The sequence below is a fragment of the Macrobrachium rosenbergii genome, chromosome 4, assembly GCF_040412425.1.
Source record: "Macrobrachium rosenbergii isolate ZJJX-2024 chromosome 4, ASM4041242v1, whole genome shotgun sequence".
NCBI classification, from domain to species: domain Eukaryota; kingdom Metazoa; phylum Arthropoda; class Malacostraca; order Decapoda; family Palaemonidae; genus Macrobrachium; species Macrobrachium rosenbergii.
Window position 1 is genome coordinate 85,272,610 of NC_089744.1, and position 23,956 is coordinate 85,296,565.

The 23,956-nt window shown below is 42.8% G+C and overlaps 1 protein-coding gene across 1 annotated transcript in view; it reads right to left on the reverse strand.

Annotated features, from left to right (window-relative positions):
- mEFTu1 (mitochondrial translation elongation factor Tu 1) overlaps positions 1–23,956 on the reverse strand; it is a 235,199-nt gene that overhangs the window by 74,735 nt on the left and 136,508 nt on the right. Inside the window, exons 7-8 of the mRNA XM_067103039.1 lie at positions 7,681–7,816; positions 7,282–7,487 (exon numbers count right to left, since the gene is read on the reverse strand). Coding sequence (XP_066959140.1) covers positions 7,282–7,487; positions 7,681–7,816 — 342 coding nt within the window. The remainder of the gene's footprint in view (positions 1–7,281; positions 7,488–7,680; positions 7,817–23,956) is intronic.

The window sequence follows — 23,956 nt, forward strand, 5'->3', positions numbered from 1 at the left end:
GGTTTCTCATTCCTTCATTCCCGGAGTATTCCGGGGTCTGAAAGCTTTTACCTTCCACTCTGTGCAATTTAGAGCTTATTGGCCCAGTTTATGATAAGGAGTTCTTCTCCGCCGGAGTATTCGGTTGTAGTTGAGTTTCCCGGCCTTGCCAGCTTTAGATTGCTTAGGTGGGAGGTTCATGTACTTTTCTACTTACAGACTGTTCGCTGTGAGGAGCCGGGTGTACCGCCTCCCTCCAACAACCCTACGGTCACGTAGTATGCGGACCCACGCTGGTTGTGCAGTCCGACTTGATGACCTGGTTGTTTGGCACCCGATGGTTGTGAGGTTTGCTTTGCTCTCTGCACAACCGTCCAGGATGAGTCGGTAAGTGACAGTCTTTTTCTTCCGTTTTATGCTCCTCATATTGTATATTGTTTATGAGGTTCCCGGACTGTTTTTTCGTTCTTAGCTAATTGTTGGTTTTCTTACAGGCGGACGAAACTTCCAAGAAGTCTGCCTTGGAATCCCTCCGGGCCTGGGTGGCTGGGTTTGGCAGGAATGTTCCGTCGGGGAGCCCTACGTCCTCGACGCCAGGTTGAGGACTTGCTCTACCCGGCGCACGGGTGGCGGCCGCAGTGCCTGAAGATCTTGCCACCCCCATCATCCAGCAAATCCGGGATGAGACCCAGCCACCCCAAGTGGATATCCTCTACGCTGAGGTCTCGGAGGATGTTGCCGCCTTGGATCTTAACCTGGAACCGATGAACACAAGAGCAGGACCAGGTGGTAAGTGGTGAGGTAGGTGAGGTTGTTGGGGCGGGCCCCCTCTGTTTGACTCCCCTGCTTCATCTGTTTCTTCTTTTTCAGGTTTTGTGAAGTCTTCCTCCTTGGGTGATAGAGCTCCGTCTGCTATCCCCAAGTTGAAGTTGAAGACTTCATGGAAGGCGAAGGGCTACAAGTCCTCGACTTCCAAGAAGGCATCGCCCTTCCCCCCGTCGAAGGCTAAGGTTTCAGGACCTGTAGCCTCCGGGAGCAAGTCTGGTTCCTCCGGCAAAGGCGCGAGTAAGAGGGCTGCAAAACCAAGCCCTCCTCGCCAACCTGCTTTCGACGCAGAGGCCTTTGCAAATCAACTTTATAAGAAGTTTACAGAGGACCTAGATTCGAGATTTAATAAAATCTCTGAGAAGTTGGCCAGTCATGATAACATACTGGCGGGAATGGCTCGCCCACCCCCAGCCGAACCACAGTATGTTATCCCCGACACTGCGGACCTCCCGCCGTTCGATGTCGGTAACCCTTGGCGCTTCGCACTCCGGGCCATCCAACATGATGGCAAGCTGACAGTTGAAGGTCTTGGCACGAGACGGTTGGAGGAATTGGAGTTCTTCCCCCCCGATCTCCTGCCCCCTTACCCAGGCTTCGTGAGGCTTACGGAGGAAGCTTGGATTCGGTCAGATAAGGTTCCTAGGGAGACTGTCATCGTCCCTAGGGACCAAGCTCAGTCGGCTCTCCTGCGCACTCTGGCCGGAGTGGCAGGCAGATAATATCTGAAGTTGACTCCTTTCAAGGGCAACTTTACAATGTTCGCCCTGGGAGACAACCTACCCACCCCTTGCTTGGACAAAGTCGCTCTGGCTACGACCCGGCGTGCTTTGATGGTAATCCGTTACCACAGTTGAGAGAAACAGACCCTACTTCCTGGTATTCCCAGGAAGTAATGAGTTCTGGGTGGACGCCCGTCCACTTTCACTGTCGGGAAGCTGGACCCCTTCTGCGCTTCCACGCAATTCAGTGAGCAGCTCCCAAGCTGCGGAATCTTTGTTGAAGGCGGAGTTTGATGCCCAGACTAAGTTAGCCCGGTCCTTGAACTCCGTCTGCCTTACAGAAGCTACTGCCGTCTCCTGCTCGGACGAGCCATTCTTTCAGGTTTTGGCTAAGTCCTGCTGGCTGGCTTTCAGTCTGACTTGTTCGAGTTTATCATGGCCAGACTGGAATGCAGGAAGTTCATCTTCGCCGATGCTACTATCCGCCACGAGCCTAACAAGCTCGTTAAAAGCTCGATCTGGGGACCTAACCTCTTCCCTGAAGAGGTGGTCACAAACGTTATGGCCGAGGCTACACGGGCCAACCAGAGTCTGCGCTCTCGCTGGGGCATTTCTGCCTATAAGCGCAAGACCCCAGAATCGGCCGGCCCCCAAACGAGAGGAGGCAAACGCTTCAGGAGGCATAAGAGGCCCCACCATCAGGCGGTAGTCCAAGCCGTCCCGGTCTCGGCAGTAGCCCAGCCTTCTACCTCCAAGGCTCACCCCCAACAGTATGTGCTGGTCCAACCAGCTGCACCCTCTTATGTGGCTTCACCAGCGTACAACCCCACATATGAGGGCCGTGGATACTTTCACGGCCTTAATAGGGTTGCAAGGGGAGGAAGAGGCAAAGTCCCTCATAGAGGAAAGCCCAACACCACCCCAAGGGGAAAGACCTGGGCGTGGTAGGGGAATAAACCCGCTCCCTCCCACTGAGAGAACCAGGTAGGCGGTCGCCTGTATTGGTTCAGGGACCAATGGACCTTCAGCCCTTGGGCACACAGCATTGTGTCCAAAGGACTAGGATGGAGCTGGATCAAGAACCCTCCTCCTCTAACCAGATTTTACCAGCCACCCACATCAATCCTACAGGATTACGTGACAGAATTGCTCAACAAACGAGCAATAAAGAAAGTAAGGCACCTAAAGTTTCAAGGCAGGTTATTCACTGTTCCCAAAAAAGACTCCGATCAGCAAAGAGTGATCCTGGATCTGTCGCGTCTAAATCTCTACATAAAATGCGACAAATTTCGCATGCTTACGGTAGCTCAAGTACGGACTCTACTTCCGCGTGGAGCCGTCACCACCTCTATCGATCTTTCAGACGCTTATTATCACGTCCCGATTGCGCGGAACTTCTCTCAGTTCCTCGGTTTCAGACTCGAAATCAAGCCTACTCCTTCAGGGTCATGCCCTTCGGTCTGAACATTGCGCCCAGGGTATTCACCAAGCTGGCGGACACGGTAGTGCAACAACTCCGGTCTCGAGGATATCCCTAGCAGCGTACCTGGACGATTGGATAATTTGGGCACCAACAGTTCGGAGTGTCAGAAGGCTACGTCCATAGTCATCAATTTCCTGGAGTCGCTGGGTTTTCAACTGAACAGAGAGAAGTCCCGCCTGACTCCGAGTCCCGGTTTCAGTGGCTGGGTCTCCAGTGGGATCTGTCCTCTCACACGTTATCTCTCCCGCCTCCCAAGAGGAAAGAGATAGCATCTCTCACCAGGAGATTCCTCAAAAATCCATCGGCATCCCGCCGATCCCAAGAAAGAGTCCTTGGGTCTCTTCAGTTTGCCTCAGTGACAGACCTGCTCTTAAAAGCGAAATTAAAAGACATAAACAGAGTGTGGCGGAGTCGAGCCAATGTCAAGCTCAGAGACAAGGTCTCCTCTATTCCTCGAATCTTAAAGACAAGACTGCGGCCTTGGACCACAGTCAGAGGCCTGTCCAAAACAGTTCCGCTTCAATTTCCCCCTCCGGCACTAGTTGTTCACACAGACGCTTCCCTAAGCGGCTGGGGGGATATTCACCAAAACAGAAAGTACAAGGAACGTGGTCCACAATGTTTCAGCAGTTCCATATAAATACCCTGGAAGCTATGGCGGTCTTTCTAACTCTGAAGAAAATCCGCCCCCAACCGGATTCATATCAGGCTGGTGTTGGACAGCGCAGTGGTAGTTCATTGCATCAACAGGGGCGGCTCCAAATCAGGTCGAGTAAACCAAGTAATGGTTGCTATCTTCTCCCTGGCGAACAAGCACGGCTGGCACCTGTCAGCCACCCACCTAGCGAAGGTGCGGGCGTGGTGGCGGATTCCCTGTCCAGGGCTACTCCGTTGGAGACGGAGTGGTCCCTGGACGTGGAATCTTTCAAATGGATTTGCCGCCGGGTTCCGGGCCTCCAAGTGGATCTGTTCGCAACGGAGAGCAACTTCAAGCTCCCCTGTTACGTGGCCCCCAACCTGGACCCTCAGGCGTACGCCACAGACGCAATGACAGTAGATTGGAACAATTGGGAGAAGATTTATCTGTTCCCTCCAATAAATTTACTGCTGAAAGTATTACACAAACTCAGGACATTCAAAGGTCAACCAGCCCTAGTAGCCCCCTACTGGCCGAAGAGCAATTGGTTCCCTCTTCTTCAGGAACTGGGATTACGGAGTCTTCGGATTCCCAAGCCCATTCTGACCCAGACAGTACAAACCAAGACTGTGTCAGCTTCCTCAAGAATTCAGAATGCCCTAGTTTTATGGACTTTATAAAATTCGCAGCCCAAAAGGAGCAAACATTGACCCTGTCAACACTCTGTTTTTAGAATCAGATAAAAGAGATTCTACTATTAGACAGTATGACTCAGCAGTCAAAAAATTAGCCTCCTTCCTGAAAGCATCTGAAGCCAAAATCATGACTAATTTAGGAGTTTCTTTCTTTAGATCACTGTTTGAGAAAGGCCTTGCTCCGGCCACTATTACCACAGTCAAGTCAGCATTGAAGAAAGTATTTCTTTACGGCTTTAAAATCGACCTTACAGATTCCTATTTTTCATCTATCCCCAGAGCATGCGCTCGTCTGAGACCAGTATCACGCCCACAGTCTGTTACGTGGTTTCTCAATGACGTCCTTAAGTTAGCATCAGAGTTGGATAACTTTCATTGCTCTTATCAGGATCTGTTAAGGAAGACTTTATTTTTGATTAGCTTGGCTTCAGGTGCTAGAATCTCAGAGCTGTCGGCTCTCACTAGAGGTGATAATTTTGTGAACTTCCTCCCGTCTGGAGAGGTCCTCCTTTCCCCTGACCCTAGATTTTTAGCTAAGAACGAAGACCCACAGGACAGGTGGTCTCCTTGGAAGGTGGTGCCCCTTCCTCAAGACCAGTCTTTATGTCCAGTTTATACACTTAAATCTTACCTTTTAAGAACTCCACAGAGTAAGTCGGGTCCTCTTTTTATCAGGGAGAAAGGTGGTACTCTTTCACTGAATGCTATAAGACAACAAATTCTGTATTTCATTAAACAGGCCAACCCAGATTCAGTTCCTAAGGTTCATGATATTCGAGCAGTTGCTACTTCCATTAATTACTTTCATAATATGGACTTCTCAGAATTATCTAAATTTACGGGTTGGAAATCACCTCTAGTGTTTAAACGCCACTATTTAAAAACGCTCGAAGCCCTGAAATTTTCTACCATAGCTGTGGGAAGTGTCATCTCCCCACCTTAACTAATCATATCCTTATCCTTTCCTTTCCCCCCCCCGCCCGCCTGCCTCATTTACTTCTCTGCTTATTCTCCTGGTTGATTATACCTCACTGCCTGGCTCCTCATATTGATGTATCTTGTATCTGTTGATGGAAAAGTGTAATCTGACATGCCATGATTGTTTTTCTTGTGGGGTACTGGACGGTTTTTATTTGGCTCCATGTACCCCAGATATATGTATATGTTCTGTATATGTTAATTTTCATTGATATTGTCTCTTACGTGTTTAGCCTAAGTTTACGTGTATAGTATTAAGGTTGTGTTTGCAATTATCTTATGCATATTTCATGTTTCACCTTGCTTTAAGTAATTTTAAGATTTTTGGGGCTTCTTCCCCGTCATGCCAGGGACCTCCCCACGTTTCATAGTATTAAGTTTTTTGGTGTGCCTTAGATTTAGTATACCTTAGTTTTAGTATTCTTGCTACATGAAAGAGATTACTTGATTAAAATTATTTTCGTAAAATTTTTGCCTTTTTCTTCAGATTACCCCCTTTTTTTCCTTGTAGTTGCAGCCTTGGCATGATTCTCTATCACTATTTCACCGGCTGACACGGGACTGAACTCAGAAAAGGGATTTTGACAAAGGAAAAATCTATTTCTGAGGAAGGTCCCGTGTCACCCGTGACCCTCCCTGGATCACCTAGTACTCCCCCCCTTGCACATGCCAAGTCTGGGGTTAGTGCTAGCATGGAATGAGGTAGGTGGCGCTGGTGTCGCCGTCCTGGTGGGTGTTGAGTGTAGGGGCTGTAACGGCTCACCGCTCTGTTCGGGGGTTTTGATAGGGAGAGATCTTTCGAGTAGGTTTCCGTGGTAGTGGTATTTCACTCACCCTTCTTTATACCGACGTCTTCCTAGAAGACGCTCGACTGGGGTAGTAACCCCAGCTTTCCTGAAAGCTCTTTTTCTCTGGTATATCTAGCAATGTTATACCTAGAAATTCGTGCTGTAATGGAATTTCACCGGGTGACACGGGACCTTCCTCAGAAATAGATTTTTCCTTTGTCAAAATCCCTTTTTCCCATTATTATATAACTTATGAAATAATAACTTAATCTGTTGTACAATATTAATTTTTTGGTTTGTAACACTGAATAGCTTCTGTAGTACTTCTCTTCACTAAAATTCACAAAATTATGGCCTGGGGTGAACATTTATCTTGTGCAGACCTGGCATGTAATGGGGAAGATGACCAATATATGCACTGTTGTCACATCTGAGCTAGTAGGATGAAGGAAAATCTGAGGTAGTTGTTGTGGACAGGAAATAGAGCCCTCTTGTTCCAGAGTCTTTTATATTTTACCACTGTGCCAACTAGCACTATTATGGCTGAGACTATCTATGAGGGAATTCTCTGAGAACAAAACCTGTTAATTCTCATCAAAATCTCAAAGGGTTAACATAAAATTCTATATAAAATAGGAAGTCATACAGAGTATTCGTTTGGTATTATTGCAATCTTTCTTGGGTATACTAAGGACAAATAGCTAAATTACTTCTTCTGAATAAGCTTTTTAAAAATCCAACTTATTAGAAAAAGGGCACATATATGACGAGTTTTCTTAATTAAAAGTAACTTTAAAATACTATACACTGGCTTGGGTTGAACAAGTACAGTGCTCTACATGGTATGCTTAACTATAAACTGCACCTGTATGGAATACTGCATTTTGATTTACAACAATTTAAAGTAATAATGTAATATGGTTCTTGGTTCTTAAAAATATTGTAAATCAAGGGATATCTGATTTTAAAATATGATGAAGTGGTTAGCAATTCTTAAGAGGTAATTACTCTTGTAATTCAGAATATTTACTTACCTGACACTAAATAAATGAAAAACTGCTTCCAGATTATAAGAAAAAAATATTCATAGTGGTTGGCTTATTTCAGCATAAGTATTTGCCAAACTTTTAAGCAGTTTTCTATACAAACACTGCAAAATAATTAATTTCCTTACCATTCCTCTCTTCACATCATCTCTCTTCAGCCCTCGGACCAGAGCTCCCAACTGATCACCAGCCTGTGCTTCTTCTAGAGTCTGATGGAACATCTCAATGCCAGTAATGGTGCTCTTGTACTTCTTGTTATGACCTACAAACTCGCAGTCCATTCCTTTTTTTATTCGACCTCGTTCAAGTCTTCCAGTGACCACAGTACCACGTCCTTCAAAGATACATAAGCCAAGGCTGGTCTTTTCACATCATCATATATTTTACTTAAACTGCCTAACAAGGATATACATATATTACTGGTGCAAAAAAATGGGTCCTTATTAAAAATGACAAATCTTGCCCTTGGAAGGGGAAAGATAATGGTGTTGAAACCCCAATGAAGCTTTGCAAGATCAAAAACTTACCCGCTATGGAATATACACCCTCAACAGCCATACAGAAAGGCTTATCCAGTTCTCGTTCAGGTGTAGGAATGTGTTGGTCAACAAGTTCCATCAATTCATTTACAGCACTTTCACCTAAAAATGAGAAAAATGACAACTTTTAAAACTAACTAATTGTAATTTTCCTAGGTATACACACCATAGCCTGTCATATACGGAGTCCTCCTTCCATGCATGCACTGACAGCCATGTACTGACTGCAAAAATAAAAATAATAATGCAGGTAGGCCTAGAGCATGATGCCTTCTTGCCAACCTACACTTGCCACTGTTGCCTCCTGTACATCCGAGTGCATATTACCTCTTTGGAAAGCAGTATGAAGCAGGGTGAAAGAGGTGGGTTTCCTCCTATATGAAATGTTATGATTTGTATACCGAGGAAAAATACATTTTACTTTTAAAATTTATTTATTTGTTCCTATGGGGATACAAACATTCTGCCTTTCATATATGGAGACTGACTCTTTAGGTGGGAGTAGTACACCCCCTGGTTCCTCTATCGCGGATGAATCAATTCTACTGGGTCTGGACCATAGACGCAAATTACATTGTATATTCACATCCTCCAAAAGTGACCACTTACTCCATTACCCTCCGAAGGACCAGGAGGCCCCATCAGCAACTCTAGTATGATAACCCCACCATTCTCTCTTCTGTGTCTGATAGGCTCAAGCAATTGTCTTGCAGGGTGTTCCTCTGTAGGTCATACAGCTAATATATTTGCATTGCCTTCTATTTCTTGTACCCTCCCCTTATAACGAGGGGGTCTTGATATAACTTCTACAGAAGTAGTGAAGTGTCTTTTAGTGCCACTTCCCTCACTATGTTCTGGCCTGCCTTGTACTCTGATATGCAAGTCCAACTTATGTTGTCACTCAGCCCTAAGAGGGGTGTGTTGAATCCTTGGCATCCCCTTCCGTCACCCTACTTGCTGACCCACCACCAGTCCCAGCACAAATCTAGCCCGGGACTTGTAGGCGTAGTCTCTGAGGTAAAATGGCTTTGAAGGTCATCTGCCTTCTTCAGACTGCTGCCTTCATTACTTGCAATGCTGAATAGTTTTTGTGGGAAAATGACCAAGGGACCAATAACCCTGAAGTTGTGAGCTTTATCCTAAAGCTCCAAAAGAGTACTGGGAAGGATAAATTTTCCCCGGTGCCAGCATGAACCAAATCTTAAGATTGGGAGCGCTACTAATGAACGGGTCGCAAAAGCTCTACTAGCGATCCGAACAAATCAAAAGCCTTGCTAGCGATATGCAAAGTGGCAAGCCTGGTTAGCAAACACAAACTTGGTTAGTGGCACGTGGAAGTCGCATGCCTAGCTCAAGGTCCTGAGCCCAGCCCGGTCACGAGCCTGGGTTGGGTAGTGTGCCTATCTTGAGCCTGGCTCTGTGGCAAACTAGGCCCAGTAGCATGCCTGGGTCAGCTAATGAGTATGGCTTGGGCAGTGAGCCTACCTAGAGCCTCCCTCAGGTCACTTACACTGTTTGCTCATTGTGTGCTAACCCTCACCCTGTGACCCTAAGAGTTGTGGTGGTGATAAGTGCTTTGTTGGACTGTCCACCACAATGGTCTGACCACTGAGCTGATTAACAGCTCTTCTAGGGCTGGCCAGAAGGATTAGACTTATTTTACATGGCTAAGAACCAAAGGTTACTTAGCAATGGGAACCACAGCTTATTGTGGAATCTGAACCACATTATAGTGAGAAATTAATTTCTAACACCTGAAATAAATTCCTCTAACTCTTCATCAACCGGCCGGGGACTCGAACTCGGGCCTGGCGAGCGCCAGTCCACAGCTCTACCGACTCGCCCAACGAAGAGCTATGTTTTTTCATAAATATCACTGTTTTCCCTCATAGCAGGACTAATGGGAACACCTTCTCATTTCAGGTCTGATGTGGTGAGAGGGTTTGCTCTGAAAAAAAGATTAATAGATAAATCAGGAGTGTTATTTATGAAACTTATTGTGTAGTCTATGAATGTACTGCCTTGAGAGCTTGCAGTGCTGGTGTCTGTGTACCTTTCTCTAATCTGAACATGCTGGTGTGCTAGGACCTTGTAAAGTGATTCACAAAATATCTGCTTTAAACAATTAATGTCATGGTATTATTACAAGATTGTTGTAGGCATAATTGTCTCAAGATAACCTATAGTATCATCTTGAGAGCCAAGCTTTACTGGTAATGGACAAGATTGCTTTGTGGATTGTGAAACATTCCAGTGACTGATTGGAAATATAGTCCAACCTCTTAAAACTGGCACCCTTGGGACCTGGCCACTGCTGGACCACAAAAATCCCAGATGATAGAAATCACCCATAAAAAACCCTCTATGCTAACAGTTTTGCCAGCTTATTCCACATATACAGTGCTCTCCCACTTTTTCCTGGGGACAGGTTCCAGAACCCACCGCAAAAATGCAAAATCACCTCTAAAAACACACAACTGCCAAATACCCTGTACCCGTTAAACTATAACGCTTGTAACTGTCTACTTTAAAAGTTCACTGCCTAATTTAGTACAGTAGTTCAAACAAAAATATATCTTAAATTATCATACTAAAACAATATCAATTCAAACAAAAATACAAATACACCCCAAACCATCATCACAAAACATCCTAAGTCATCTTAGATTAGTACCCAGTAAAAGCAGACTGGAAAATAAAATCAAAATAATTAGCGAATAATTTAAATATTGTACATTATGCTCTATCATCCAAACACACTTTACAGTAATACTATTTCAAATGCATTTCCTTACCTTGAGAGAGAGAGAGAGAGAGAGAGAGAGAGAGAGAGAGAGAGAGAGAGAGAGAGAGAGAGAGAGAGAGAGAGTGTGTGTGTGTGTGTGTGTGCACTTGTTATGCTCAGTCTGGGGCCCAACCTGGAATTACCTTAACATATACATTACTACATGATAAGTACACTGCAAATTATTTTTGTCAAAAAATCTGTATCTAGTCATGAACACAATATGAAAAAATACAGTAATTAGTGAATAAATAGTGTTGCTCTATAAAAAAAAAAGCAAATAGTGATAATTTTAGAGATAAAGTCCATAGACAAACTTCGCAAATTGGTGAAAGTTCCCGGGAAAAGTGAAAGATGTTTCACAAAAATCCACGAAAAAACGAAGTGGGGAAAAGTGAAGCGTAAAAAGTGGGGTAGCACTGTACAGTGCTGTGTTATCAAAAGTAGAACAAACCTTATGAATAATCACTGTCATTTGTTAGGTTTAGTTCCTTGGCAAAATTCTGGCCTGCTCCATAAGCATCTCTCCTGACCTGCTTACACCTTCCCTATGTCAGAGCTTAAACCTCTTTATAAGAACACTGTCAAATTCTGATTTCCATGTACCCTTCATTATTTTTCGGCACTCCAAACTTTTCTGGTTTTCGTTTTCAGCAAAAACCTAAAAATCTGCTGTTTGTTTATAAGCCTGCACAGAGAGAGAGAGAGAGAGAGAGAGAGAGAGAGAGAGAGAGAGAGAGAGAGAGAGAGAGAGAGAGAGAGAGAGAGGCCCAATTAAATTGTTACATTGACAGACATCCATTTGCAAAAGTTAAATAGAGTGGGTCCCAGGTAGTTGCGGGGGTTAGGGACCACAAACACCCATGTTAAACACAAATCTGCAGTAAGTTGGAACTCCCCTACAAAAATGCTTATAACTGCCTGCTTTAATAGTTCAAACAGCAAAGACCCCCTCTAAAAATGCTTATAACTGCCTATTTTAATAGTTCAAACATCAATATACCTTAAACTATCATCCTAAAACCCTTTAATATAATTTCAAAGTCACCTTACAACATTACCCTTACAGCTACATTTAAAAACTAATCTCATGTCCCCCCTACATTCAAACACAGCCATTTTCTCTCATACCATATCGAAGCTGTCCTGTTTTCTTTTTTCAAATAGGGGAAACACTGGGAATTCAAAAGTAGAGTTAAATAGTTTACAGTATTTAACTCTACTTAAATATTTAAAAATGTATTGAAAAAAATACCCAATTATAAATGCAATCAATAGTGATAAAATATTCTCTTGTGTATGTACGTTACAATGATTTACTAATTTTCAAATATTATATTAAAAAATATAAACATAGCAAATATCAATAAAATGTTATTTCACTTACAGAGTCCATTTGTACTGTACAGTATTATATTGATCTGTTATCATCGTAATATATGTATAATAAAAATCGATTGTCTCGACATTTGTGATGTTCATGTTCTGAGAATCTGCTGACTGAGCCTGCTACCGGAAGAATTAAAAAAAATTTTTAGTTGCTAAAAGAAACTAATGTATTAATGGAATTATTGTTAATTTTGTACATAAAAGTTCATGATACAGTAATTCATATTTCATTAAGAGAGAGAGAGAGAGAGAGAGAGAGAGAGAGAGAGAGAGAGAGAGAGAGAGAGAGAGAGAGAGAGAGAGAGAAAAAACTGGTGTTTACAAATGAAGTCTCAGCACACCAGCTGGGGATGAGACTTGACTTCTTGACAGGTTGGGGAGGAGAGTACAGGAGAGTACAGTATAACCTTGTGTTGCTTACGTATGAAATTTGAATTTTAAATATTTTTACGGTGATTAGAGATGAAACCTCAACAGTGATAAAATATTCTCCCATTTACTGTTATATGATGCATAATAGTCACAGAGTCAACTAAACTTGTAAAGAAGTACGGTTCATTGAATCAGAGAAAGAAAAAAATATGGCAACAAGTGCCTATAGTAAAAACAATTAAAATTGTTGGGACAATCTTTTTTTTATACATATGATGAAAATACATCAATATAAAGCAGTATAAATGGATTCTGTAAATAACATTTTATTGAAATCTGGCTGTTTTTTCATTAGAGGATTAATATTTGAAAATTAGTATATCACTTTTTATCATAAAAAATATATTTAGTCCTGAAAATAAAATGAAAATACAGTAATTAGTGAATATTGCTCTGCAGAAAACTTTGCAAAATAGTGAATTTTCCGCAATATATTTGGAAATAAATTCCACAGAAAAACCCATGATTAACTGAAGCCACGGCCACGGCTGCTGATCTGTGATCTAGCGGGGACCCACTGTAATACATTTCTATTAATTAAGAATAATAATGATAACTTCATTAAAACTTTTATTTTAAGTACTGTATGCAATTATATTTCATGCAATATTGTCATATCGTATTATAATTTATGAACATAGCAAAGACGTACCACTTGCATTCTGTTAATGTTAACATTCTTAAAATCAACAGTTGACTGCATTTTAACGACATCATCACAGCCATTAGTTGCTAAATGAAATGTATCTCAGAGATTCATTTTATACACATATTATCAAAGCATAGTTTAAAAATGCAATTTACTTTATTTATAAATGCAGTAAATTAAATGAAGTAAAGCTGTGATTTTGCCAGTATCGGATATTGCTTTTGGCTCTTCCAAAACGTTTTGCAGCCTGCACATTATTCATTTCTTATGCCACAACTATAAACATAAATTTAGTGGCATACTTTCTTAATACTTTCCTATCCATTGGGTGAAGGATGAATAGATATTTATTTCATTTTTATTTATAGAAGTCACTGTCGAAAATTAGCAAATTTTTAACAAGGTGACAACTGTAACGCAACCCTTAATAAGAGTGTGTTAGTTATGGTAACTGACATTAGCAAACAGTTGTTTCTTGATTCAATTGTTTATGTCAGTACATACTTACTGTTGTTTCTGTCAGTGTCTTGCACACATTAGTAAGTGGCTGTTAATTAAAAGAAATACAGTAGTGATGAACTCGTAGACAAGTTACAACGTTGGTAAGCCTGATTTAATTTATAAAGATTTGCATTTAACCTAATGAACTTTGGCTTCTAGACCTAGTTATTTGTTAAAAGCTAACTTGGATATAATATGCATTATCAATGGTATCTACCAAAACCAAGACAGGCATAGAGAACCTAGTGTAGTGTTATCTACTGAAAATACATCTCACACTACCACGATGTACTGTATTATGATGCAATCATGGTTTAAGACGAAATTCTAATGATCAAAATACACAAAATCGGATGATACACTAGTATATACGCAAATTACAGAACAATTCTTTTGTATGCTGTATATTCTTGAGTTTCACAATGCTTTTGTTAGAAATAAACTGTGTTTGTGTATTTATGGAACAAGCTTCAGCTCTGAAACCCAAAAATATCCAAAAAATGAAGTGTGTGGCACTACCCCCTAAGGCCATTCAAGATCTAATGGCGTCTGATTCAAAAATGTCCTGGATCATTGGAGTTCCCAGACCACAGAATGCCAGATTTTTAAGGTTGGACTGTACTTACCTTAAACTTGGACAACCTTGGTAATTCCTTTACATAATAAACTTAACAAAAATACTAATATGGTCTTACTGTGCACTATTTATAGTAATTTGTTGTATTACTCTTGTTACTAAAGGAGGTAAGACTTTTGAAAACATGGTGTTTAAAATTAAATTTCTGGGTTGTCCGACCTGTGTCAGCCGGTGAAATAACCATTCAGCACTTATTTCTAGGTAAAGCTATTGCTAAACATACCAGAGAAAAGCTAAATGCCAAGCTGGAGTTACTACCCCCAGTGCGAGCTCCATGAAATGGAGTCGTGTATGAGAAAGGGTGAGATTGTCACAATCACAGGCCTTGTTTGCCCTGTAAACATTCCCAATGTCAAAATTCCCACCGAGTGAGGTGCCAATACAAACCCCCACCGGGCCATGGACTGTAAACAAACCAGCGCCACCTGCATTCCATTTTTAGCACGCGTCGCTTTTGTAGATTTTCTGTGTGCGCCTTTTTGTGCCTTATTTTTCTTGGAATTATAGCATCCTCCCAGGATTCTTCATCACCTAAGTTGAGTACCATCTCTTTATTTTATTTTAGGGGGTTGAGGCTCCTTATTTCCCTCTAATTTAATAATTAAGGGGATTTATAACGCCCGCCTCGTCCACCTTCTCCCGGCCTCATGTGACCTTCAGTCTCGGTGCGGGAATTTTATGTCGGGGCTTCGTTCCCCTTCATTTTCTTATGTTTTGTGCCTTATGCTTATCTTATATTCAATTTGGCATTATTATTTATTGTTGTGTTACCCTTCTCTGGGGAAGTTCGGGTCCTTGTCGTTTAGGCTACGGGTTCCCCTCGGGCCTATCCGCTCTTTATCAATTCTTATATGTGTTGTATTTTGGACCCTCACTTCCTCCAGCCTTTGGGTATATTATTTGAGATGGTACAATTATGCTTATTAGGTTTATTTTAGGCCTAGTGCACGGATGCTTTTGATATTTACGGATTATGTCCTTTGTTTTTAATGTCGAAGGTCGGCCATTTTCCCTCCGCGCTCTAATCGCGTTGGGTTTGGTCCTCCCTTCTACATGTGTCTTTATGATTATTTGAATTATTGAATTAATTTATTTATGCCTAGGTTAGGTTAACTTTTTAGGCTAGTCTGGTAGATACCTTCTCCCCCCCTGGGCTACCTCCTTCAGCCAGCCGGCTGTGTTAGGTTAGCCTAGGAGTTAGGCTATGGCGTTCTGTTCTCTTCCTCGGAAGGGAAGTTTAGGTGTGTAGGAGGGCCTCATGGTTGGAGCTTCCCTTCGGTTTGTGTTTTAGGTAGAGGTGTTTGGCCTGCGTTATCTCCCTCTCCCTGTTTCGGCCTTTCCGTTTGGACTGTTGAATCCTAGTAAGGTTAAGCTGGAATAGCGAGGGTATCTTGCGTAGCCTACCCTTGTCCGATCCACACCTTTGGGTTAGCTTTCCAACTTCATGTATATCCCCCTCTCCTACCTCCTTTACCCCCCACCCTCCTTGCTCTCTCCTCCCTTGGTTCGCTTTCATGTACTTTGTTAACTTACCAAGGCTTGAGAGCTTTTACCCTGTTCCTTACGCTATAGCCTACATCCCCTTCCTCTGTATTGATTGGTTTTGTCCTCTCGGTACTGGGTTTCCGACCTTACCCGGTCGGCACCCTGTCGAGGACTTGTTTGGTGACCGGGGGTGCCCCCACACTCCTGTTCACCATTCCTTTTACCTTTCTTTGCTCATTTGGCCTTTGAGGGTTCCCCATTCTCTCCTCTCTCATTAATAGTTCGTACATGTTCGACCGATCGAGAGGGAGAAAGGTGGATCTCATGGCACCTGGGGAGTGCTCACTCACCCCCTGGTCGCCGCTACAGGTCCCCCTCTCCTGGCCTGTCCCAACTCTACCCCCTCCCTCTAGCGTCAGTGCGTTGTTTTTCCCCAGCCAGGGTGTTGTTCTCCCAGACCGTCACCCCGGGAAAAATTGTGTACATGTAACCAGTTAGGGTTTACCACCTGACTGTCTTCTGTCTTATTTCACACGCCATTGACGCTTACCTCTGTTCTATTCATTTAGAACTCGTACCTCCCTAGTATCTACCCTTCGCCGACTAGCTAATTTTATATTTTCCGCTAGGTAGTCGGGCATTCTAAACGCTTTCACCACTCCGGTGGGTATGGTGTATGGTCGGTCGGTGCTCACCACACCTCCTCCGCTGTCACTGTATTAGAGTAACAGGACTCCTAATATTAAGCGGAAACACCCAACTCTTACTTATAGTTGACCTTTCACTAGCATGCATATATATATATATATATATATATATATATATATATATATATATATATATATATATATATATATATATATGATTTATTTTTGAATTTTACATGTCTTTTCGGACCTTCCTGTTGCTCCGGATTAACTCCGCGTCCCTTTATGTTTTTGATCTTGCATGATCTAGTAGACCTCTTATCCTTCCGGTATGCTCCGGTGAGGTCTATCTGGTCTAATTATCTATTATCCTAAGACACTGCTCCGGCACCCTACTCCGGCAGCCTTATCAGCATACTCATGTCCCCGTCCACCTACAGATGGTGCGTTGTCAGGAGCAGGGGTGCACGGCAGTCCTGCAGCAAGCTAGTGGACACGAAGTTTGCAGGTCCCACTCCGGGTGCGCCGTTCACGTAGGGGACCTGATCGTCTGGCACCCTGATGGCTGTGAGGTGTGCTACGCTCTCTATGAGCGGGTTCTGGATGAGTCGGTAAGTTAGTTATTTCTATTCCGATTCATGCTTTTCTTTGAGTTTCGCCTCTTATGGATAATTGGAAGATATTCTCTTTTTAGGAGATTTGGTCACTTGACATTCTCCTTCTTTCAGATTGACCGCAGCTCTCGTGACTCTTAAACTTATGACCCTCAAGACCTGGGTCAGCGCCGGGCAGGGAAACCCTTGGGAGGAACGCGTCGGGGATCTCAGGGAAACTTTGATCGCTGAGATCCAGGAGATGACTTCTCCCAGGAAGGGCCGCATATCACTGCAGATTCTCTTCCCCATGAACGCGCCTGGATCTCAGCGGTGAATATCAGTTGCTGATGAGGTAGCCGCCCCCTTTGATCGCTGAGATCCAGGAGATGACTCAGCCCTCCCAGGAAGAAAGTGGCCGTGCTTGCGGAGAACCCCTTAAACGCCTACTGGTCACTGAAGATTGTTGTTGGGTGCGACCCACCCTTCGTCAATTTTGACTGAAATGGTCGAAAATGCAATTGTAAGCTAAAACTCTTACATTCTAGTAAAATGGTACCTTCATTTTGCAATAACCTGGAAGTCATGCCAAATCTGGAGCCCAAACGTGGACCTGGATCTCCAATCAGGTAAGGGGGTAAAATTCTTTCGTGAGGCAGGTGAATATCTGTTTAGCTCTCCTTCTTCTTCTGCTTAACTTCTTTCAACTTTGACTCGACCGAAATGGTAAAAACGGTAAGCTAAAACTCTACATTCTAGTAATATTCAATCATTTAAATTTTGCCTCTTGCCTTTATGGAATTTTTTGGTGAAATTCAAGGTCTGTTTGCACCGTCCCTAAGGTTAAATCTATCAAAATATTTCCATATAAATCACAAAAAATTTCAACCTTCGAACCTTCTTACATTCTAAGACCCATTTTGAAAAACTGTCCGCTTCTGAAAAAAAAAAAAAAAAAAAAAAAAAAAAAAAAAAAAAAAAACTTTTTCTCACGCTCATCTGTAACTCGCCAAACATCTCAGAAATTCTTTTCCCATGTTGTCGTAATGTTTGCATTGTTTTACATTAGTCGTTACATAAACTTTTATATATGGCTTCTAGAATACAACAGAAGATAGCCATGGTTGTAGCTTTTATCAGTTTTGAAATATTTTCACATAAATCACGATAACTGACAAAATTTCAACCTTCGCCTCTAACTCTGGGAAGGGAGCTCTTACATTCGTAATATTCAATCGTTTACCTCAAAAATTGGAAGTCAAAATATTTCGATTTATAGTGAATTTTTGAAAAAAAACATTTTCCCCACTCGCCGCTCAGAAATTCCATTGTGCACTGTTTTATATTAGTCGTTACATAAAGTTTTATATATGAAAATGTGCGCAATTTCATGTACAATACAACAGAAAATAACTCATGGTTGTAGCTTTTGGAGTTTTGAAATATTTTCAGACGATAAATAGAAAAAATTTCGACTTTTCGGTCAAGAGGTCGAAAACTGCAATTGTAAGCTAACACACTTACATTCTAGTAATATTCAATCAATTAGCTTCATTTTTCAACAAACGGGAAGTCTCTGGCACAATATTTCGATTTATGGTGAATTTTGAAAAAACATTTTTTACTGTTGGGTTACTTAATTCATGCATCATTTTGTGATAATATTTTGGTGTGTTGCTTTGATTGTTTTACAATTTGTTATATATAAAAATCATCTCACAATACAACTAAAAAATTCAATAGCTTTAACCTTGTGCTTGCAATAAATATGAGGTTTTTTTTGCTGTCAGCCAATATTTATATATGATATAAAATATTCCAATATTTAAAAATCTTTCTGATGGTTCATACTAAACTTCATGCAGTGACAAAAAAGGAGCTAAAATGAACTCTAATCTTAAAAACTAAGCGTGCTGTGATTTTTTGAAAAACTTTTTTCCGCTTTGCTAACTCACCGAACGAATATGGGAACGTTTTTGTAAATAGAGGCTCGGTGTTTGTTAAGTCCCAAGGGACCTTAATCTCTGGATTTTTGGGCGGAGCTGCAAATTCTAACACCTCCAACCTTCCTCCCTTTGATAAGGGAAACCCTTTTCCTGACCCTTTATGCTCCCCAGCATGAGGGTACCCTTACCATCGAGGGCCTAGGCACCCGTGGGTTGGAGGAACTAAATTCTTCCCTCCTGGTCTGGAATCTCCTTACCAGGTTTTGCCAGACTCACTGAGGAGGCATGGATTCATCCGATAAGGTCCCCAAGGAGACTGTCATCTTCCCGAGGGACCAGGCCCAGTCGTCTCTGCTTAGGACTCTTAACGGAGTGGCAGGCGGAGAACACCAAACTCACCCCGCCAAGGATGCATTTACGATGTTCTCATTGGGAGAGATTCTTCCCACCCCTTGCACCTCAAAAGTGGCTTCCCTCACTAGCCAAGCTTGCATGGAGGGTAAGCCCTTCCTCATCTCCGGGAGACAGATCCCACCTCTCTTGTCTTCCCGGAGATTCTGAGTTTTGGGAAGGAGCCCCAGCCACTTTCACGGTTGACACGACGTGACCCTGACTGCGCTTCTACCTTGTTCGTGAGCAGCTTCCTAAGATCCCAGAGTCGCTCCTGAAAGCCGAAGCTGAGACTAAGGACAGGCTTAGCAGGTCCTTAAATTCTCTGACTTTAGGCAAAGCAACGTTAGTGGTCTACAGCGAAGACGCTTTGTTCCAGGTACTGACGAAATCTCTTTTAGCGAGTTTTCAGCAGGACCTGTATCATTTTATCAAGGCCCGGTTGAACTGCCGAAAGCACATCTTTTCGCAGCCACCATTTGTCATGAGCCTAACAGGCTTATGAAAAGTTCCAGCTGGGGAGCTAATCTCTTCCCCCAGGAAGAGGTTGATGCGGTCCTAGCTGAGGCAACTAGGGCCAATCAAAGTCTCCGCTCCCGTTGGGGTCTGTCTTTTAAGAGGAAACAGTCTGAGCCCGCCGGACCCCACCCTAAATCCGGGAAGAAATTTAAGAAGTTCAAACGGCTTCCTGCTCAGACTGTCTTGCAGGCTGTCCAGGTTCCCGCCCTGGTCATCCTTCAACCTCCCATTCCCAACCTCAACCTCAGTATGTGCTGGTTCAACCAGCCCATCAGCCTCTCGCTGCCCCTTCATATGTTGCTTTCAATGCTTCATATGAAAGCCAGGGGCATTTCTGCTCAATACAAAATGCAAGGGGAACTAGAGCCAGAGGATACTTTAGAGGTAGGGGAACACCACTCTTCCCTCCAGAGGAAGAGGAGGTAGAGGCTCTAGAGGAGGCAGACCTTCTCCTGCCCAATGAGATGTCTCAGGTAGGCGGGAGGTTTTTTCAAAGGGACCAGTGGAGCTTCAGTCCCTGGGCCCAGAGCATAGTCTCCAAAGGACTGGGGTGGAGTTGGTGCAAGGGTCCTCCCCCCAGTCAGGTTCCATCAATCACCATCCAAGGCTCTGAAGGACTTTGTGAAAGATCTATTAAAAAGAGGGCAATAAAGAAAGCGAGACACCTGAAATTTCAAGGCAGACTGTTCAGTGTTCCAAAGAAAGGTTCCAGTCAGCATTTTAATTCTAGACTTGTCTCGTAAAATTCTTCCATTCAATGCAAAAGTTTCAATGCTTACAATCTCGCAGGTTCGGACCCTACTGCCCCGTGGAGCCGTAACCCCTCTATAGATCTTTCAGATGCTTATTATCACGTCCCAATTGCGACGAAATTCTCTCCTTATCTGGGGTTCAGACTGGGAAATCAAGCATACTCGTTCAGAGTCATGCCCTTCGGTCTCAATATAGCCCCAGAATCTTCACCAAACTGGCAGATACGGTAGTTCAGCAACTCTGGTCTCAGGGGATCATGCTAGCCGCATACCTGGATGATTGATATTTGGGCGCCCAATGCCAATGAATGCCGGAGAGCAACAGCCATAATTGTTCGGTTTTCTGGAATCTCTAGGCTTTCAAATAAACAGGAGAAATCCCGCCTAGTTCGGAGAGTCGCTAATAAAAACAACAGGGATCCAGTGGGACCCCAAAGTGTTCAAACAAACTATCTCTTCCATGTAACGGAGAGAAAATAGCCAAAGCAACCAGGCAGTTCCTCAAGAACAAGAAAGCTTCCCGTGACCCAAGAAAGAGTCTTAGGTTCTCTTCAGTTTGCTTCAGTGACGGATCTACTTCTGAAATCCAAGCTGAAGGATATAAACAGGGTATGGCGGAGCCGAGCCAATGTCAGGTTCAGAGACAAGGTGTCCCTGATTCCGCCATTCTGAAAAAGAGACTCCGGCCTTGGACGACAGTCAAGAGCTTATCAATTCAGTACCTCTTCAATTTCCCCCTCCGGCATTAGTGATTCACACCATTCCTTAAAGGGTGGGGAGGATACTCTCAACACAAGAAAGTACAGGGGACTTGGTCCGCTAAATTCCGCCAGTTCCATATCAATGTCCTGGAAACAAGGCAGTCTTTCTAACCCTGAAGAAGCTGCGTCCAAACAATCTGATTCATATCAGATTGGTCCTGGACAGCATTTATTAGTGGTACATTGTATAAACAGGGGAGGTTCCAAGTCGAGTCGGATCAACCAGGTTATGATAGCAATATTCTCCCTAGCAAACAAACACCGTGGCATCTGTCTGCTACCCATCTTGCAGGGTCCGAATGTCATTGCAGATTCCTATCCAGGACAACTCCACTGGAGTCGGAATGGTCCTGGACAAGACATCATTCAGATGGATTTGCAGTCAAGTTCCGGGTCTTGAAGTAGATCTCTTTGCAACAGAATGCAACCACAAACTACCTTGTTATGTTGCTCCCAACCTGGACCCTCTAGCTCACTCCACAGATGCAATGTCAATAGATTGGAACAAGTGGCAAAGGATCTATCTGTTTCCTCCAGTAAACCTGTTACTGAAAGTCCTTCACAAGCTCAGGACATTCAAAGGTCAGATAGCCCTAGTGGCTCCCAACTGGCAAGAGCAACTGGTTTCCACTTCTTCTAGAGCTGAAGCTTGGTGCTTACAAATTCCCAGCCCAAAACTGATGCAAATAGTACAAACTCAGACTGTGTCAGTTTTATCAAGAATTCAGAATGCCCTGGCTTTGTGGATTTCATGAAGTTTGCAGCTCAGAAAGATGCTAATATTGATCCTATTAACACTTTGTTCCTAGAATCAGACAAAAGGGAATCCACTCTCAGACAATATGACTCAGCAGTTAAGAAATTAGCACTCTTCCTAAAAGAATCTGAAGCAACTGTAACGACCACAAATTTAGCAATTTCATTTTTTAGGTCATTGTTTGAGAAAGGTCTGGCATCAAGCACTATTACTACAGCCAAATCAGCTTTGAAAAAGATATTTTTACACGGGTTTAAAATTAACTTAACATACTCTTATTTTTCGTCAATCCCTAATATAAAGCCTGTGCTCATTTAAGACCAATAACCCGCCCACATACGGTTTCCTGGTTCTTAAATGATGTCCTTAAATTAGCTTCAGAAATGGATAATCAACATTGTTCTTTCATAAACTTATTGAGGAAGACCTTATTTTTAATTAGTTTAGCTTCAGGTGCTAGAATTTCCGAGCTGTCTGCCCTGTCTAGAGAACCCAATCATATTGATTTCCTTCCATCAGGTGAAGTGTTGCTAGCTCCTCACCCTAAGTTTCTAGCTAAGAATGAAGATCCTCGAGATAGGTGGTCTCCCTGGAAGGTCATCCCCCTCCCACAAGACCTGTCTTTATGCCCAGTCTTTACTTTAAAGGCCTATTTAGACAGGACCTCACAGATAACTTCGGGGCCTCTGTTTGTAAGGGAAGGGGGAGGAACTATTTCTATGAAGGCCATTAGGCAGCAGATCTTGTATTTCATTAAACAAGCAAACCCAGACTCAGTTCCAAAAGTACATGACATTAGAGCGGTGGCCACCTCCACTAACTATTTCCATTATATGAATTTCGAGGATCTTACAAAATATACAGGGTGGAAGTCTCCAGTAGTTTTCAAACGCCACTATTTGAAATCCCTAGAAGCTCTGAAGTTCACCACAGTGGCGGCAGGAAACATTGTTCCTCCCTCTGTTTAATTCTTTTTCTTGTACTCAGTCACTTTCCTCCCTCCTACCTGCCTCATTTATTCCCTTTCGATCACCTCTAGGTCAGGCATACTTCACAGCCTGTCTCCTGACCATGTTATAGTGTTGTATTGTCTCCTATGTTTACATTTAAATACGTTTTTGTCTTCTTTTGTCTTGTGGAACATAGTTCCCCCATCTTATCCTATGTATATATTTAAGTATATTATATAATTAAGTACCCATATTTTTGCTACTTGGATAATTAAAACTCTTGTGGATTTATAGTTTTATTTCTTTCCTCTACAAGTTTCTTTTGTTGTTTCAGGATGGTATTTTGTTTCTCTGTTATTATTTCACCGGCTGACACAGGTCGGACAACCCAGAAAAAGGATTTTGACAAAGGAAAAATCTATTTCTGGGGAGAGACCTGTGTCACCCAGTGACCCATCTCTGATTCTTTTCCACCCCTTGATAAAATACCATTCCAGGATGGGGGTGCTAACATGGAATGCAGGTGGCGCTGGTTTGTTTTAGTCCAGTCCGCGAAAGTGCGTAGGGGTTTGTATCGGCACCTCACTCGGTGGGACTTTGACATTTGGGAATGTTTACAGGGCGGAGGCCTGTGATTGTGACAATCTCACCCTTTCTCATACACGACTCCATTTCATGGAGCTTGCACTGGGGGTAGTAACTCCAGCTTGGCATTTAGCTTTTCTCTGGTATGTTTAGCAATAGCTTTACCTAGAAATAAGTGCTGAATGGTTATTTCACCGGGTGACACAGGTCTCTCCCAGAAATAGATTTTTCCTTTGTCAAAATCCTTTTATAGCATAATCTTGCATGCTGGGAGATAGACAAGCTACTCAAGTATCTAGGTTACTCTTATAAAAAAAAATTACCTTTAGGCTAACGTAAGTATGATCATCATCATAAATTAAATAGGGAAATGGCTGACTTGTTTTTTTGGTAGGTTAGTTACTAGTTGTTCAGTGAAATATTGTTTCAGGAACTTTGAAGTTAACCTGGATGTATTGTAAATGTTTTAAAAATCTTTAGTTTAGT